Source organism: Athene noctua, chromosome 3 (assembly GCF_965140245.1).
Source record: "Athene noctua chromosome 3, bAthNoc1.hap1.1, whole genome shotgun sequence".
NCBI classification, from domain to species: domain Eukaryota; kingdom Metazoa; phylum Chordata; class Aves; order Strigiformes; family Strigidae; genus Athene; species Athene noctua.
The window spans coordinates 78618758-78631730 of NC_134039.1; the positions used below are offsets into that span (position 1 = coordinate 78618758).

The window sequence follows — 12973 nt, forward strand, 5'->3', positions numbered from 1 at the left end:
TAAAGTCATAGAGTCTTTAATAGGAACATTGTGCAGATTTTAAGCCAACCTTTCCATATTAGGAAGTTAAATTTATTTATTTGCAATGGAGAGATAGATAGATTTTAAAAATGTACTTAAGGATCATTCTCTATTAAATTATAGACAGTTATGTGAATAATTTTGAAAGGCCTCAATTTGATACTTACTTTTTTTTTTTTTTTAAATTAGCTACAGGAATATAGTGTAAGAATTAGACTTAAGAGTTGAAAATTGTCTTTGCCCTGTGCTATGATAAATACTGCCTTTCTACCTTTATGCTCATTTTGGACAATGCTTAAATTCTAGAGAGCTTGAGGTTCATCAGCTCTTTGTGTGCAACTATCTTCTCCTCTCCATCTTCAGCACAAAGCAGTTGTGGTTTCTTCATCCTGTCAGATGTAACCTTAGTGCTAATTTGGGAAAAGCCGTTCTCACATTTAGTGCTGAAAGACTGATAACTGAATCCACAAAGGAATGACACGTTTTCAGCGATGAAGTACAGGGGCTGTGGACAATGGCCATGCTTTCCCACTGCATAAATCCTCCCGATTCTGCTGTCATTGTGCAAATCTACCGCACACAATCAGATTTTGCTTGCGTGATCAGACTTTATGTCATTATGACTATCAGAATAAAAGTGGGTGTTGTGTTATCTTTAAAATATTATTACTCTACCAGGTACCAAGATAGATGGATATGTCTATAACCCTTGTACTTTACTGTCTCCCGAAGTCCAGAAATCTTGTCTGTTATTATAATAAAGTAACCCAATGAACAATATTCCTGGGTTACTGGGCAAGCATGGACTGTAGAACGAAAATGGGATAGAGCTGAATCTGTACTCACAGTAGTCCACATGAATTATGACAAAACTAAATTTAACAGGACAAAAATTGGATTCATACAACTTGTCATATTAAAATACATAGAACTCGGCAAATACACATTTATTCGATACATGTATCCAATGTATACGTCATACATAGTTGTGTATCCAACCTGTAATACTGCTTTGTGGTTTTAATTATGAGTCAGGGATTGGTTTTGTTACAGATTGTATATACAGCTAATATGATAACCAGTATGATACTAGAAGTTCCTGACTGTAGCTAATAAGAAACTGTGCTGTTAAAATCTAGTCTCCTCTTACACATAAAAAATTTGTGTCAACAGTTTGCACTAAATTGCAAAACCACATAAGAAAATCTGGACCTCAGCAGAGACATAAATAATGTGCTAGGAGTGAAAAATATCTAACAAAATACTTTGTGAATTCAAAAACAGGAGTGCAGATGCAAGCAGTGTGTACAGCAACAGTGGCTAGTTAACTCTTCAAAAATTAAAATATAAATTAACTCAAGAGTAACTACAGTTAGTATTACTGGCTCACTTAAATCAAATGTCAGCTTTTTCAAATGATGAATTCTCATTTCTGGAATGCTCATATCCCTGCATAACTAGCGCCAAGTGTAATTCCATTTAAGCTATTAGAATTTTGACTTCAGTAGAACTTGGATAGAGTACTCAGACGCATTTTAAAGTATTTTGGTACATGAAGCCAAAACCAGATTTTCTCTGAAACTACCCCTCTCTCCCCATACACACAAACAAACGACTACAGGCCTGATTAGTAATATCCATACTATAATGCAAGCTATTGTGCCTTGTTAAACTATTGAATATTTTGAAATCCAATAGTTGGGAATGCCCAGGACCCCTCTCACTTTTTCCAAACTATTGACAACTCTGACCAGCTCTGGAAGCTCTGCTGATTCCCTGTCTGTTGGACTTTGGTGGCCAGTGTCAGATTCTTTTCAATCAAGTGAAAATTAAAGCCTGAACAAGGCACAGTCCTGCCCAAGGCTCTGTAGCTACTTTGTGTTGACGTGTGGCTGATGCCTCCACAAGCCTCAAGCTTCTGTCCAACTTGCACTCTAAGCAATCTGCTCCTGTGACACGATCGTGTTAGCTGTAGTGTCTGTATATGTTTTAAATTTAATCACACTCCACAAATCTCAATGTAATTAAAACAAAAATGCTTCTTTATAAATCACTTTTCATTAGTTTAGCTGCTTTAAGACAAAATTCCGCTCCAAATAAAAGAGGGGTGTATATGTCACAGATGTTGCTGGAACGAATCTGTGTGCTGGTTTTTAATGGCTAGATGAATGTAACCAGATAAATGTACATTTTACATACCATTTAGCCACCGGGAGTCATGCTGCTCTGTTCTGATTGGATGATGATGCCCCAGAGTTCGGAAAATGGCAAAGTCCCTGCCCATGAAGTCTGCTGCTGTGCCAGAGTACAGTTCTCCATCTGTGGGAGGATGTAATTGTAAGCAACATTTCTCAATTTTCCAGTCATGGTAAGTCAGAGAAAGCTGTCAGTCCTATGTTTATATTACACTAATAGGGATAATGAGAAAATTACAAAGTAATAAGCATATGCAATGTATTGTCATTGAAAATATATGATTAGACCCACTTCCCCAGTGCAAAGCTTAGCTGTAATCTCTCTCAAATGAGCTGTATCTCCCAACTGCTAGTGCAGCCCCTTTTCAAAAATATGTTTGGATTCTCAGGCTGGAACTGGGACAGTTTGTACACCTATCCCTGGCAGGCAGTACCCCCAAAAACCTACCTAACTGTGAAGTTACCCTGGTTTGAATAGGAGTTTGGACCGGACACATCCAGAGGTTTCTCTCAACATCCTGGGGTTCTGTGACTCTGTGTTGGGAATTAAAGAGTCCAGCTCATTCACTCTTGGTTCAGAAAGTCCTCAAGTCCCTTCAATTTTTCATATAGAAACTGCCTTTTGCTTTGGTTGGTTAGTTTTTTTCCTTTTTCTTTTTTTTTTTTTTTTCCTCTGAGCAAGCAGATCCTCAGAAAACATCTTTTCCATCTTCTATAGGAAAGACAGAACATGCCTTTCTCCTTCAGCCACCTTTGCAACTGTGATACTGGCAAAGGGCAACAGCCAAGGGAGAGAATAAGTGAGATAATTTCCTGCTACTTTGACCTGAAGCATATCACGGTGAACAAGCGAATTAAAAATTGACCTGTGATACTTCAGCCTGTAAGTGGCACATACATAGCATAGTTGGAGATGAAACTCATAGTATTAGAGTCCCAGTGTGCCCCTCCTCAGCCAGCTAGAAGTATCATGGAGGAGACAGAGAGAGACAGTCTAAATTCCAAGGACCAGGTCAAGTTAAATACCTGCCAACTGGTAGACAGAATAATAAGAATAATAATAAGTACATAATAATCAGATCCAGAGAAAACATCCAGGGATCCATGCACAACACATGTCTTTCTGGCATTAACGTAGAGCTTGTCCATGAAATTACTCTGAATTGAAAATGCTAAAAATGCAGTTTATAGGACTGTGACCTTTCGTATGTGAAATGAGATACTCTACCCTATACTTTTAATAAGGAACTAAGGAACTTTTAGTAAGGAACTAAAGGGTATTATTCCTTCCAATTACAATCTTAAATGGGTCCTGTGAAGAAGACAACTGTGAGGATAAAATAACTCTATCTTTAAGCTAAGGTAATATAGGTAATAAGGTACCATATCCTCATGTTAAAACACTCTTTAGGAACAAGTTTATAATTTTCATGGCAATTTTAGGTATTTCCATGGTGGGACAACCAGATCCAAGCATGCCTATTGGATGTCACTGCATCTTTTCTGCAGAACACTGACACCACGAAATTATCAACTGACCCTACAGTGGCTCTGTACCATATGGTAGTCATGAAAGTCAGGAAGGGTGAAAACACGATAGCGGTAAGGCGTGGAATTGAATGAATTCACAGCAGACATTAGAAGCAAACAGACCAGTAGTGCCCAGCAGGAGGTGTAATCAGAAGTGAAACAGAAAAGCATATCATTAATTAATGATTTATCATTCCTCTATGTCATTTTCAACTTGTTTTAAAGGGGAGACAATCACTTAATTATAGCGATTATTATGTACAGGGTATGCAGCTGAGATTTTAAAGAACATAAAATCTTTTTGCTTGTGAAAAGGGCTTTGATGCTATGCTTAACCTTTCTTTAACCTTATCTTCATTTTCTTGTCTTTCAGTCCCTAGTGAGTTCTGATAAATCAATATAAAACAAAGGGGAAAAGAATAAACCAACAAGCCCTATTGCTTCCTTATTATAAACAGATCTAAAGGTCAATCAAGAAATAAAAAAATTCTATATTTATTAAATGAAACATAGCTCAAAACTTCATTAAAATTACATATTGCAATATTTAAAATTATAAGGTGTTTTAGCACCTGAGCTTCTAATTCAATATATAAACACCTCTGAAAGTAATATATCTTCCAGGTTTGTCTCAGTTCAATCCAAGACTTTTTCATGCCACCAGTCTCTTACGGCTGGTACATTTTCATCAGTGGTGACAGAGCAAAAGTTTTGCCGTTGGGCTTCAGTATGTTCCGAAGGGGGAAGGGTCCCTAGGAAACTAGCTGACTCTCTTTGCTTTCTACTATAACCCCTCCAAGTTTCATCATACCTAGACCAGTGCCTGCAGTTTGAATTGATTTGCTGTACTCATGAAAAAAGGGGATTTTGACTTCTCCCAGATAGAAATACCAAGGAACACCATTTATTTTTGTAAGGCTTTAGATAATTTTTGGTAACTTCAGGGTGAGCCCTAAGTCATGTCCCAGTGTTTTGCCAATTATTAGGCCTATCATAAAGGACACAGCCAGCATAAAGATGAACCAATAACCAAATTGTGTTTGATACAAAAGGGTCAGTACAGGAGTGAGCGCTGAGGGTACAAACAATTCAGTCAGATTATACATAATCGACATCAATCCCACTGACCCCAACAACGACACTGCACAACCAACAATGGGTGGAATAAATGGTGAAATGCAGTCTCCCATAGAAGGGACAGGAGACAACTGAATCAACAAGCCAAACATGTAAGACCAAGGAAGCCACACACTGAATCTCTACACAGCCCACGTTTACAAAAGCCAGACCTGACTGGACCCCAGTCCCAGGGAGGCAGGAGGTCCTTCCCCAACAGGGAACTCTGCACAGTGCCTCCACCTCACACACAGACACTGCCCCTTCTGCCAGGGGTCCCAGCTTTTATCCCTCAGTGGGACACCTGACCTTTGCTTACTGAATGCAGACACCTGGGGCTCCTTTACCTCATGGCTCTCCCTGCCAGGCCGGCCGCTCCCTGGAGGGAAGCCTAAAGGCAAACTCACCCCCCCTTTGGGAAGGGCTGTGGGAATCACCCACATGTCAACATTAATTTGGGGCTTGGGGTTGAAACCCCAGCATTTCACCCAGATGTGTACATCCTTCGAGTTAGTATTATTCAAAAGCTATATGAGGGGTTTGTATACTGTCTAGATAGATGTACATTAATCTTTGTTTCCCTTTGCAGCCCTTCTTTTGGACTGAAATTTACTCATTGCTAGTCTAGAAAATTATTCTCTTATGTCATTGTGCTATTTCCACTGTCAGTAGATTTAAAAGCAGTTTTCACTAACTTTAAGAAGAAAGTGGAAATGAACAGTTTGAAAACTGACAAACATTTCTGAATGGGAAAGAATGAAGGAAAAAAGAAAAAAAAAAATTCCACTTTGTATTTCCAGCCCAGCAGCATAAAGCAACAACTGTCCAGAACAAGCTGATGGCCTTCAGTTTGCATAGGAAAAAGCTCTATGTATTGGAGAGAAAGCATTTTATCCTAAAGGAGTGGCATGTTGACATATGAATGCAAACAGAAAAACATATATTGACTTAACTAAACAAAGAGACAACAATTAAAGTCCACAGTAATTGGATTTTTTTGGGAGGAACCATTTTCCCGCGTACCGTACATAGGCAGCATGGAACTGTGAGCACCTCCCCAAGTTCATTAGATACAAAGATGTTAAAAAATAAGCAGTACACATTTATTTAATTAATTGGTTTTATTCAGCTTTTTAAAAAGATTGCTTTCTTAAAAAAAATTTTTTTTTGAGAGTACAGAAGAGTAAGCTTCCTTTTTGAAAGAAATAAAGTTCAATGGATAGGGAACATAAGCAAACACAAGCCTTGACTATCTCAATTGCTCTCACTGGTAAAAGGCTTCCCAAGTGAAATCTGCTATCCTTGTTTAGTAGGTTTATTCACTAAATTTAAGATTTTTGGACATACATGTTATTGCTTTGACTTCACTCCACACTTCACTAAAACTTCACAGAAAGTATGGTAACTCTAAACTGCTGAAACTCATATGTACTTAGTAGCTTATTTCTAATAAACAAGAAAATAAAGTTCTTCCTTGGTAAGAAGCCACTGTATTTCAGATCAGATTGATACGTATTTGGGAATATTAAGGCACCTAATTTTTTTTTTAAAGTTAAAACTTAAAAAAATCAGTGAGACATGGGAATAAAAATGTCTTTGAGGATTCTGGATCATTGGAGCTTTTGAAAATCCCGAAGGATGATTTCCTAAAGAGCAGCAAACTGAAAATGGGGCAATACTGTCTCCTCTGAGGTTGTTGGTTTTTTTTCATCTATTCCCAATACAATTGCTTTAGACTAATACATTAAGTGACATTTTCTCCAGTGACTACATTATTTGAAAACCATGCTGTCTCTCATTTCCCTCCTGCCCTGGAATACACACGAGTGGTGCCCAGGAACTGCTTAGTCTCTACTTTTTCATGCATTTGTCCACTCAAATGGAGATTGTTTAGTTATCAGCATATAGATGGGAATGTCTGAATAATGTCTTACATTATTAGGAACTAGTTACATCATATTCCCAGCTGGCGATTACTTTAGAGTAGGGTAGCAATAACTACCTTTAATGAACAACTCTTAAAAAAATAATGAAAAATGTTTGCAGGTGGATGGAACAAGGAATGTATACTGGAAAAATATTAGAACAATTTAATAATGATGAACTGTTTGTTTTGGTTTGGATTTTTTTTCAAATATTATTGATTTTCATTTCTTTAGGAGAGAGGGAAAACTTAAGATCATTTTCATACTTATAGAGGTTTATTTCAGCTGAAATATAAAATAGGAATCCTGAGCAATAATGGCTATTAAAGATATTAAGTTACTTTTTGCAAATTAACCTTGGTGTTTTGCCCAAATTCCATCTTGGGTAATTACATTTCACTTACCTAAGATTTACCTTCTACTTATGAAGTCAAGAACATACTCTTCTTCCACACTTTGCAAAGTCTCTGTTTAGTGTTTGTGATGGAGAACAAAGGTTATTTTCCCCTTCTGAATTTAACCATATAAATTAGTCACACTTCTCAGCCTTCTTTTATCTTCCTGATAGTTACATTATGTTACTAATTATAACACCGCATTTTAATGAGCGCTGGCTAATTGTTTTACAGAGTTGCCCTCTTGAACCTAAGATAAACCATGGTTGCTTATGAGGACAAATACTTCTGGCACATGAGGGGCCAGGAGTAGCTGAGCTCATTCATCTCAGAAGAAGGGAAGAAGCAGTCCATCCATGTTCTTGGTGTGAGGCACTTGTGGTCAAGAGACTGTCATGACTCTATTCACTGCTTCATCCAGTGCTACCTACTTCAGAGAGCAGTTGGACCAAACCTCTCCATGCGGTCATTGATTGGCCAGTTCATTCCCTGTTCCTCACCTATTTTGGGGGGAGGAAATTATTTTGCCATGGGTCATCATTTTACCATAAAATTTATGCTTTTTCAACAAAGATAAGAGTAAGTCATTGCGGACCTGTGGTGAATCTGGTGCACACTTTCTGAAATATCAGGGGACCCTTTGCAGTAAAGGACTGAAGTATTATAGTCAGTAACACAATATGACCGTGAGGCAGCTATGAGGAGGCAGCGAAGAAACTGTGTTCATATTCAGGATGTGGGAATGTTAATTTTAGCTTCACCCTGAGTTTTGTATAAGTCACTGAAATAGAAATTAGTCACTGGCTTTGAATGTTGAATTTGTGCCATTTTCTATAGTGCTAATACACTCATGACTCTGATTGAAGCCTGATTCAAAACAAAATATCATACTCAGTCTAATGTTTATTACGAGGAAAAATACATGGAGTGAAAATTATAGTGATAGGAAGTGGGCTCAAGAAAGCAAAGATGTTTTAAAGACATGAAATCTAAGCCAAGGGAAATAAGATAATCATATTTGTGCCGGACTGAGTGAAAAAAAAAAAAAAAAAAAAAAAAGAATGTGAAAAGCTAGACGCTGTTGACTTTGTGCAGTTGCATACCGGGTATACCATGTAATACTGGCTTGTCATCATTCTCTTTCTTTATTGTATATTAAAGTAAATAGTAAAGCTATTCCCTTAAGAGTAGCTCTGCCACAAATTCAAGTCGCTCCAGGCACTAATTTATACACTGGCCTTTCACACACACATTTTTTTCCTTTCTGTTTGTACAGGGTACAAGTTGGAGCAAGATATGTTTTTCCTGTTTTTCCTGTTAGAAAGTGCATGTCCCCAGGGTTGCTCATCACCTGTGATCATTAGGGGCTTCGAAGACTGGGAAATGAGGCACAAATTTAAGACTAAAGTTTTGTCGCTGTCTATTTTGAATAGCTTAATTTTAAAATGTAATGTGAATATAGTAAGAGTAGATGGTAGGCCAGGCCCTAGACTAGTGATATGGACAAAGACCTGGAGAAACTAATGTATCTGGTTGTGTGTCATTTCCCAGGGACTTCTGAGATAAGAGAATCTTTGATTTTCTGAAGCTATTGTTGCCCTGTTGGATTTGAAGTGGTAATAAAATGACAGAAAGTTACACGTTAAGGATAAAGTGGCTACACCTAGGCAGAATCGTTACGGAAAGAAGAATCTATTTCTTTCACCCTTAATTTCTTCTCACAAAACATCTTTTTGCCTTTTTTGTAAAGGAGAAAGAAGAACAATGAATACAATTCAATTAGGTAAGTTAAACCAATTAGATAAATTCAATCAATTGGATTAGTTCAATTAGATTAACACAGTCCAGGTGCTCTATACTTACATAGTCCATGAAATGAGGTATTACTAATTCAGAAATACCTAATTTATCGAAATCCCTCTGTTCTGGCCAGAAGTTTAATTGTATTCACTGTCAGATAGATCTCAGCTGAAACATCATCTTAAGGCCTAGACCTGTGGCTGCTTGTATATCTCCAGCTCACACATAGGTATAGTTGGGTGATAGACCCTCCTTGGCAGCAAAACTGATGCAAGAAATAATTTATTCTTGCTCTCACTTTGCTCTCATTTGTGCTGGTGCAACTGTCAGTGTGGCCAGTCTGTGAACTGGTTGATTAAAATACCTCCAGAGCCACTTAGCTCTGAGGATGAGAAACACTTTGCAGAATCAAGATCTTACAGAGGTATAACGCGGTTCTTGTGATACCTGAATCCTGGCTTACACACACCTTGTTTCTCAAGACAGCTGGGACAATTATTTAAAAATGAAACCAGAATTACTTTAGCCTGGAAATAAAATGCATAAAACAAAGCCCCATCATAGGTGCTGCAAGGAGAAAAAAAAAAGCAGAAAACTGACAATTATTTACAGTGAATGCACATCTCATTGAACTTGTATTGTGGCACCTACCTACTAAAAGAGAAGCTGTGAGCAGTTTAGGATCATAAGGGCTTTTCCCTCGGCCATTTTCAAAATGTGAATCTTCCATTCTAAAAATGTTGTCCTGTGGGGTAGAAAAAAAGGAAGGAAAAGCAACATTATATAACAAAAGAACACTAAAAATAAGTTGAACTAAACAGAGTGCAGTATATGTGAATCACACTGGGTGTTGTGGTTTCAGGAAAGTCAAATTACACTAGGTGAGGATCTGGCAAAAGTGCCCACCGTCTAATCAGTATTGTGCTGAAGGCTAGTCAAAAGCACAAATGCACATGCACAGCTTGTGTCTCATCTATTCCACTTCACTATAATTTCATTATATTTCATTACATTTCATTAAAGTTTCATTAAATTCTTTTTGCTTTCACTGAGAATATAACTGAGTAATAGTAACTGACGAAGCTGGAATTTGAAGCTCTTTTCTGAAAAGAGATAAAACCTGTTTTTCACTGACTATACTTTTCTGAAATATCCTGCAAGTGTAGATTAGTACATAATACAATGCTAAATTCTGTTTTTCCTAACCTGAATATTTAGTGACTTACTGTTTCATGTATCCTCAAATTCAATTTTAACTTCATCACAAGAGCTTTTTTTTATTATTATTTTTCAGTAATATGCAACAAAACTGTTAAAATGTACAGGCTGAGGGCAAAGCATATGGGAATATAAATCAAGATTAAAAAGGGCCTCAGTCAACACTAAGTCAAATTAAGGTCAGTAAATCCAAAGCAATGGGATTTTCAGTACATTTAATTACTTTAATTTTAACTGGTGGACCAAATCTGCCACTCAATTTGAATACTGTCTTTATCTTATGTTTTGCACTGAGGGTAAAACCAGAATAGATGCTTTTTGCACAGTAGACTTCTACATTCACAGAAGACTTGTGAAGACCACACTGAAAGCTGAAATTTCCATTTCCCACCTGCACTGTGGTTAATTTGCATTGCACTGTGTTAATTTACACTGACACTGTATTAAGTCAAGGACCTCCAAAGCTGGAACAAGTCCTATCCCCCAACAGTTTCTCTCGTTAATTAGGCCTTTGCACCCAGTTCTCTGTTGCTTTTAGCTGAAAGTTCTCTACGAGGTAGATGCTGGAGGACTTCCTTTAACCAATATTTGCAGGACCAAGTAGCTTAGGCTGTAATAACAACCACAGCTTGATACAGCCTCCTTTTTTCGTATTGACTGATCAGGTATCACTCATCTGTTTTAGGAAAATAAACAAAAAATAACTTCAGAATATGTGTAATGTATGTATTGATAGTACAAAGCAACTAAGAAGATGATACAGTATTTTTTCCCTATTTATTTCATAACAAATCAGCTCTTTACCTTGATTCTCAAGTCCTTACAGCACTTACTGCTTTCACAGACTAAGAAATCACCCCTTTCTTATTCTCATCATCCCTTTCCAAAGATAGAATCAGAGAGGCTGGAAGGGCTCTCTAGATATTGTTAAATCCAGAAGGACTTAAAAGAAGACTGTTGTCAACACTGGGTATGGTCAGTTTTGGTTTTGTCTTGTCAAGTCATGAAACCCTCAAGGAATGGAAACTCAATAACTTCTCTGGGCAACTTCCAACTGTCCTCTTAGTGAAGCATTTTTTTTCTAAACTGAACTTTCTAAGAAATAACTTATGGCTTTTGGTCCTTACTATATCATCTGCCATGATGGCAAAGAGTGTGGGTCTTTCGTTTTTGTAACTACCCTTCAGGCAGTTACAGGTAGTTCCTGAGCTGCCCATTCAGCTTCACTTCTCCAGACTTAGTCTGAGGCTAGAACTTCATCAAAGCTTCATTAGCATGTAAACTCCAGTCTTACATTGTTTTGTACATGCAAGTAGAAGTCTCAAAATTTTGCACAATACTTTCACCCTCAAGGGTAACGCTCCAGTGCTCAGTGCTGGAGACTTGGCACTCCACACTGCTGTGGAGGATGCAAAAAAATACCAACAACACGAATTTTATTCAGCAATTGCTTTGGTAATGTTTATTTAATGTGAAGATCGTTCAGACAAATAGCTGATGTCCTTCTCACGAGCAGTGAATTGAAGGATTTGGAAGCAGCGCTTTCCCTGGCACTCTGCCTTCCCCATACTGCTCATCCATACTGAATCCAGGCATGGTCCAGGCCAGTGATCAAACATACTTCCAAATGGTATTATTTTAAACCTATTGAGTCCATGATTCCGTGAGTCACAGGCTATAATTTTTATTACAAGCTTGTTTAATTACATCATGCAAGCACATATCTGTGTGAGTGTATTACGTATTTTCAAAGGAACATCAGAAAGTTTTTACATTTCACTCCATTTACTGGAGGAAAAGGTGAAAGGAAAATGAACTGTTAGCACGATAGTCTATCTGGAGGGGCTTACTGCACTGACAGATAAAAATTTGGACCCAACTTCGTGAAGTTTGAACCCAGAATTCAAGTTCAATCTCCTAAGGCATGTTCTTGTAGATGTAGTCGGCCTGATTATACAGTCATCCTGTATCTGTAATATCTTGCATAGTATTAAATCTTTCTTTCACCTTCCCTTTCTTTCTATTTCTTAATAGTCCAGACACATTCCTTGCTTCTATCTAGAAATGAATAAATAATTAAAAAACTCTGGTTTTGAAACTCTGCTGTATCTAGATCTTACACAATTAATAGAAGCTGTAAATTGAGGAGAATGCTAGACCTCAGCTAAATAATAGAAAATGGCACTAATGCTACAAGCCATTACTGAAAAATTTTATTATCAATCTATTTTTTCTTGGGATTTCTTATTAGTAGATGATAATTGCCCAACCAGTACACCAATGGATATTTGATAAGGCTATAAAGTCGGTGGCATGACAGTTAAAGCAGAATATATTCCCAAAATATTCCCATGTGTCATTATAAGACAAATAGGAAACAGATGTGGAAAGTGATTTGGTGTAGGAAGAATCTGATTTTTGACTGTATTCTTCTGGTTTATGTCACTGTAACTCTACTGATATTGGTGTGTAGCAGGCAAGAAAGGTGGAGAACTGGGTCAGCATAAGTCAGAGATGATCTACCCTTCTCTTTGTGTTTGTAGAATAAAACATTTGAAATAACAGGCATGACAGGGAAATCCCACAGTGTTTTCATATTTCAGTTAAAATGCAATGTAGAGACAGGTACTGTAAAAGTTTCCAAATGTATGGGTGACTAATAATGACAATAAATACATCACTGTTAAGTGCCAAATAAATGTATCACAGTTAGTCTGAGGCCCCAAGGAGTTTTGATAAGCATGCTGTAGGAAGTCTAATCTGTCACAAACAG

At 37.4% G+C, this 12973-nt stretch overlaps 1 protein-coding gene across 2 annotated transcripts in view; it reads right to left on the minus strand.

The window, feature by feature from the left end:
- The window catches only part of SEMA3A (semaphorin 3A), a 171146-nt gene that overhangs the window by 59844 nt on the left and 98329 nt on the right, over positions 1-12973 (minus strand). For both annotated transcript variants that reach the window (XM_074903439.1, XM_074903440.1), the window contains 2 exons: positions 9634-9727; positions 2221-2340 (listed from right to left, as the gene is read on the minus strand). In XM_074903439.1, coding sequence (XP_074759540.1) covers positions 2221-2340; positions 9634-9727 — 214 coding nt within the window. The remainder of the gene's footprint in view (positions 1-2220; positions 2341-9633; positions 9728-12973) is intronic.